The sequence below is a fragment of the Triticum dicoccoides genome, chromosome 7A (genome assembly GCF_002162155.2).
Source record: "Triticum dicoccoides isolate Atlit2015 ecotype Zavitan chromosome 7A, WEW_v2.0, whole genome shotgun sequence".
NCBI classification, from domain to species: Eukaryota; Viridiplantae; Streptophyta; class Magnoliopsida; order Poales; family Poaceae; genus Triticum; species Triticum dicoccoides.
This window is the reverse complement of record NC_041392.1, coordinates 237205922-237212794: the sequence shown is the minus strand read 5'-3', so window position 1 is coordinate 237212794 and position 6873 is coordinate 237205922. Positions and strand designations below refer to the sequence as shown.

Here is a 6873-nt window from a genome sequence, read left to right as displayed (position 1 = left end):
ATTATTTTACTCTCTTCATAGGTAGGTGCATAAATGCTAAGGATGAAGCATGTCACATGTGTGTCCCTGACCTTAGCATTCTCAGGAGTGCTGTGTCAAGAGATCAATCTTATCATATGGGAGACATTGTAGCTCGTAGGTTGCGTCATAATAGACATAATGGAGATTTGTCTGGAGGAATTTATGCAACCTGCTTAGCTAAATTTCTTGAGATAGACATTCGTGAAGGAGACATGGAGTTGCCTCCTGCTTATTTAGATTTTGATTCTGTGATTTCCCACCATTTTGTCGAGAGGAACGAATCATCTCTCCAGAACCGACTAATCTTTGACAGACGCTGTGCTGTCCATATTACTCTCCCTGCTCCTGCTTTCTTTGATTATCAGGCAAGATGAGGATATACTATTACCAGAGAGGAGGCAGATGAGTACGAGAGGAGAGCGGAGACCGCTCGCCGCCACGCTGCAGCTCAGGAGGCGATAGCCACTGCATCTCAGTACGACCCCAACTATTATTATGGATATCAGTCAGGCCAGCCGTGGCCATAGACCAATTTAGGCCAAAAGCCTAAGCTTGGGGGAGTACGTATTTCTCACCGACATTACATTTATATTCACACACACACTCATTGCCAGATGTCGGTGCTCATACTTTTTCATTGTATCATCCATGCTAGTTTATTTTCTTTTATGTTTTATTCTTATGTGTTTGATAAACCTTAAGAAAAAACCAAAAAAAATAGTTGTAGCTTTTAATTAATTTACTTTCCATGCTGTAGTAGTAATTAAAAAGAAAACCCAAAAATATTTCCTGTTCTTCTTTTGCTTGTTGGGAGCTTTCCCGTGTAAATAGTTTTATTTCTTTTCTTTTCTTTGGGGGTCAGTAGGAGAAGACCTTGATTAAATTTTTGAAGTGGCTCTTATATGCACTATTATTTATCTGACAAAAGAGCCCATATTGCCTTGTCTTCTCCTGTTTATTGAATGCTCGCAGATTCCAGCTTAGTCCAATGCACATGCACTCTTATTATTATTCACATCGTTTGGTCGTGCAAGTGAAAGGCAATTATGATGATATATGATGGACTGACTGAGATGAGAAAAGCTGGTATGAACTCGACCTCTTTCGTTTTTGTAAATATGATGAGTTCATTGTTCTTGATTCAGCTTGTTATGAATAAACATGTTTGCAATGACAATTAGAGATCATAGTTGCTTATGCCATGCTTGATTAGCTATGAGTTATAATGGTTTACCTTCCGTGCCAACATGCTATTAAAATGGTTATGATGTGGTATAACAGGGTGGTATCCTCCTTTGAATGATTTAAGTGACTTGACTTGGCACATGTTCACGCATGTAGTTGAAACAAATCAACGTAGCCTTCACGATATTTATGTTCATGGTGGATTATATCCTACTCATGCTTGCATCCAATGTTCATTACTTTTAATGCATGTACATGGCTGTTGTCGCTCTCTAGTTGGTCGCTTCCCAGTCTTTTGCTAGCCTTCACCTGTACTAAGCGGGAATACTGCTTGTGCATCCAAACTCCTTAAACCCTAAAGTTATTCCACATGAGTCCACTATACCTTCCTATATGCGGTATCTACCTGCCGTTCCAAGTAAATTTCTATGTGCCAAACTCTAAACCTTCAAATAATCATCCTGTTTTGTATGCTCGAATAGCTCATGTATCAACTAGGGTTGTTTGTATCTTCCATGTTAGGCGGGTTATTCTCAAGAGGAGTGGACTCCGCTCCTCACTCAGAAGATAAAGGGCTGGTCACCGGGATGCCCAGTCCCATGCTTTATGCAAACTAAATCAAAATAATTGCAAACAAAACTCCCCTTGGGACCTGATGTATGTTGGAGGCACTCGTTGTTTCGAGCAAGCCATGGATTGATGTTTGTTGGTGGAGGGGGAGTATAAACTTTACCATTTTGTTTGGGAACCGCCTATAATGTGTGTAGCATGGAAGATATCGCCATCTCTTGGTTGTTGTGTTGACAATGAAAGTATACCGCTCAAAATATTATTCACCTCTATTTTAAAACCGAGCTCTGGCACCTCTACAAATCCCTGCTTCCCTCTGCGAAGGGCCTATCTATTTACTTTTATATTGAGTCATCACCCTCTTATTAAAAAGCACTAGCTGGAGAGCGCAACTGTCATTTGCATTCATTACTGTAATTTATATTGGGTGTGACTATGATTGGATCTCTTTTACCATGAATTACAATGTCTAGTCAGTCCTTGATCTTTAAAGGTGCTCTGTATTTATGTTTTGCGGTCTCAGAAAGGGCTAGTGAGATACCATCTTGTTATATCATATTATGATTGTTTTGAGAAAGTGTTGTCATCCGAAATTTATTATTATGGCTTGCTAGTTGATTATGTTATTGATACGAGTAATCATGAGACCTGAGAATTATTGCAAATGTGGTTAGTTATAATCTTTGCTGAAAAATTGAATGCTAGCTTGCTATATTTACAACAACAAGAGCAAACAGAGTTTGTAAAAGTTTTTCTTTATTTCTTTCAGTTTGTCAATTGAATTGCTTGAGGACAAGTAAGGGTTTAAGCTTGGGGGAGTTGATACGTCTCTAACGTATCTACTTTTCCAAACACTTTTGCCCTTGTTTTGAACTCTAACTTGTATGATTTGAATGGAACTAACCCGGACTGACGCTGTTTTCAGCAGAATTGCCATGATGTTGTTTTATGTGCAGAAAACAAAAGTTCTCGGAATGACCCGAAACTCCACGGGATATCTTACAATAAATAATAAAAAATCCTCGCCAAAGATGAAGACCAGGGGGCCCACACCCTTCTCACGAGGGTGGGGGCGCGCCCCCTACCTCGTGGGCCCCCTGGAGACCCCTTGATTCCAACTCCAACTCTATATAACTGCTTTCGAGGAGAAAAAAAATAAGAGAGAAGAAATCATCGCGTTTTACGATATGGAGCCGCCGCCAAGCCCTAAAACCTCTCGGGAGGGTTGATCTGGAGTCCGTTCGGGGCTCCGGAGAGGGGGATTCGTCGCCGTCGTCATCATCAACCATCCTCCATAACCAATTTCATGATGCTCACCACCGTGCGTGAGTAATTCCATCGTAGACTTGCTGGACGGTGATGGGTTGGATGGGATTCACCATGTAATCGAGTTAGTTTTGTTAGGGTTTGATCCCTAGTATCCACTATGTTCTGAGATTGATGTTGCTATGACTTTGCTATGCTTAATGCTTGTCACTAGGGCCCGAGTGCCATGATTTTAGATCTGAACCTATTATGTTTTCATCAATATATGAGTGTTCTTGATCCTATCTTGCAAGTCTATGGTCACATATTATGTGTTATGATCCGTTAACCCCGAAGTGACAATAATCGGGATACTTACCGTTGATGCCCGTAGTTTGAGGAGTTCATGTATTCACTACGTGCTAATGCTTTGTTCCGGTTCTCTATTAAAAGGAGGCCTTAATATCCCTTAATTTCCATTAGGACCCCGCTGCCACGGGAGGGTAGGACAAAAGATGTCATGCAAGTTCTTTTACATAAGCACGTATGACTATATTCGGAATACATGCCTACATTACATTGACGAATTTGAGCTAGTTCTGTGTCATCCTATGTTATGACTATTACATGATGAACCGCATCCGGCATAATTATCCATCATTGATCCAATGCCTACGAGCTTTCCATATACTGGTTTACGCTTATTTACTTTCCTGTTGCTATTGTTACAATCACTACAAAATACAAAAAATATTACTTTGCTTTCATTACTCTTTTGTTATTGTTACCATCACTATCATATTACTTTGCTACTAAACACCTTGCTGCAGATATTAAGTTTCTAGGTGTGGTTGAATTGACAACTCAGCTGCTAATACTTGAAAATATTTTTTGGCTCCCCTTGTGTCGAATCAATAATTTTGGGCTGAATACTCTACCCTCGAAAGCTGTTGCGACCCCCTATATTTGTGGGTTTCACCCTGCAACGCAAAGCCGACTGCTCTCGCATGCCCTAGCGCACAACCGCTCTACCTAGCCACCGCGCCACCCGCGACCAGATATCGGCGTCGCCCCGCAACCAGGCGCCACTCGCCTCGTCCTAGCTAGCTTGCACCACGGGGACGAGCTCCAACGCCGACATAAGTCTTCATCTTCTCGTATGCGACGCCACAACCGACTTGTGTCCTCCTCCTTCGGTACTTCCACGTCTAGCGTCAACTTTTGTTCACCATGTTGTATTTCAGGCAATTCGAAACTACTCGAACCTGAAACCATTTCCAGATATCCAAATTATCGGGTAGCTATTTTTATAGAAAATCTCAGATGTTAATTTTGGAAATCCAATATTTTTTTTATCGAATTACCCGAATGCCAGGCCTCACAAGTCACAACACACGGAACCCACCACCCACCCACTCCCCAGTATATCAACCTCTGTAATCAAACCTCAAGGACCTCAATGACAAATAGTCAATTTCCTCTTCCGATACGCCTCTCCAGGGCGCGATTTTTTCCGTCCCCTCTCGCGCACCCATGGCTTCCCCGTATCTCCTTCACCGTCTCACCGCCGACGAGATCTTCCAAACTCTAGAGGCTTCCTCCTCCACGTCCTCCTCATGCTACGATGCCTTCGTGCCGGTGTTCCGCCCAGATCCCTCGGCCTCCGCCCTGTCGGTGTCGGCGGCCGACCGCGTCCGGAGCCAGTTCCTCTCCGTGCAGCGCGACCTCTTCCACGACGCACTCGTCGCGCCCAGGAATGACGACCTCAGCTTCCCCGAGGAGAACGATGAGGAGGAGGAGGCCTCGATCCGGTGGGATTGCTTCCAATTGGACGAGGAGGAGGAGCCAGATCTGCCGCTGGAGGCTTCCGTACCAGCCGAGGAATTCGACTGGGAGGAAGTCGCGTTCGCCTCTGGACCCTCGGTAGAGAATCCGGAGCCCGATTGGGAGATGCTCGGCGACATGCCGCCCAGCGCTCCCGCCGGCGCCAACGAGGGTTTCGTGTACACCTCTGACAGGGAGGCCTATGAGGTACTCGTCGCTGTTGGGGATGGGCTTTTCCTCACCAACAAGCCGCCGGCAGCCAGGTCGGCTGTCAAGGCGCTCCCATCCGCCATCGTCGCCGCCGGCGAGGAAGGGGAGGGAGAGGAGTGTTCCGTGTGTAAGGACGGGGTTGTGGCGGGGGAGCGCGTCAAGATGATGCCTTGCTCCCATCGGTACCACGAGGATTGCATCCTTCCATGGCTTGAGGTGCGCAACTCCTGCCCACTCTGCCGCTTTGAGCTGCCGACAGACAATCCCAAGTACGAGACCTGGAAGGCTGAACGAGCCATGGCTGCCTGAATGAATTGTGCGGTAATGGTAAGCTTTACCCCTATGGTTTTATATAGAGTTGTATGATTTGGTTTGGGATTGATCGGTCTAATTAGGAAACTATACCCAGTTGTATGGACGAAAACATAGAGTTAGTCGCAGATATGGTTTTGTGCATTTTGATCTGTTACTGTTCGCAAGAGAGATTTCTGTTATTTCGATGCTGCAAGGATTATACATATTTAAATGCTATATATACAATGCTGTATCTGTTCTAAATTTAGAGAGAATAGCTGTGCTGGGAAATTTTGTAGATGCATATTTGGACGAGTTTATATGGTGCCGAGTTGCAACTTACTGGTCGTGAATTCAGTTTCAGAATGAGTTATATTTCAGTATTTCATTCTTTTCCATTGTGAATTTTTAAGGTGTTTGATAGGGAAAGTTAATTGCAAATTCATACTGTGTTCTATCTTGGAACATTTGACAACCTTTTGATACGAAGTGGAATGTGTCAGGCTGAATGGGTTGTTATATTGAAAGGCGAGAAAATTTGCTTACTCAACATTATCTTGTTAGATGTAATGATTGAATGGTGGCTATGCTAGGAGGAGTCTTAGCTGTCTGGAATGCTTCGTTGAAACTATAGTTACTTTGTTGGGCTCTCTTTGTCTTATTCTCTTTCTTCTTTACTATATTTCTTGATAAATCAAAATGATATTAATTGTTTCTCAAGTACAACCAACAGCTAGTAGAAATATCTGCGTCTAATGACCCAACACTGAACCTGAACACAAGTATTGACCTTTGTGTCATTTCACATTGTATGAGATCCCCAGAACAATAACTTCTGGTTTCCATATAAGTGGCTGGGCTTACATCCTGGTTTTACTATGTGTGTTTGGTTTATGCCCAAAGTTGTCCCATTAAAACATTGGCTAGCCAAATTTTTGGTTGTCCATGAGCTGGCCGACATTGGCAAGAAAAATGAATTAGAGTTTGAGTGCATTGGCATGCCAAAAAGTTGGCAACCATCCAAACGATGACCAAATTTTTGGTCATGACCAAAATTTTGGTAGGATATACTTTGGCCACAATCCAAATATACCCATACTCCCTTTGTTCCTATTTACGTGGCACATACATATTTCGAGTTTCATCTTTGACCATCCGTTCAACTAACAAAGCGTGTCATATGTCAGAAAAATTGTACCATTCAATTCATATTAAAATGTAGTGAGGCAGAGGAGAGCTTGTGCCTGGCAGTGGCGACCCGTCTGAGCAATGCGACCTTGCGCCGCTGGCGTCCTCGTCCAGACGGCCGCCGCACCTTGGGCTCCTCCTAGTCTTGCGGGCGGTACCTCTTCCTCTTCCCCGTACCGCGCCCTTTCCGTTAGCTTTCAAGCTCCCCTTCCCTGAACTTGCCCCTCTAGTGAAGGAACCCCACCGCGAGCTGTTCTCTTGCTTGAGTTCTTCTTCTCGTGCTCCCTCTTCCCCTTGTTGATATGCTGCTCTGTTGATTAGTGGAGCACTGAAATG

The 6873-nt window shown here is 43.9% G+C and overlaps 1 protein-coding gene across 1 annotated transcript; it reads left to right on the top strand.

Annotated features, from left to right (window-relative positions):
* The first annotated feature begins 4490 nt into the window (after positions 1 to 4490).
* Positions 4491 to 5747, top strand: LOC119330210 (E3 ubiquitin-protein ligase CIP8-like). The gene has a single exon (XM_037603328.1). The coding sequence runs from the start codon at positions 4555 to 4557 to the stop codon at positions 5362 to 5364; it is 810 nt and encodes a 269-aa protein (XP_037459225.1). The 5' UTR covers positions 4491 to 4554; the 3' UTR covers positions 5365 to 5747.
* The last annotated feature ends 1126 nt before the right edge of the window (positions 5748 to 6873 follow it).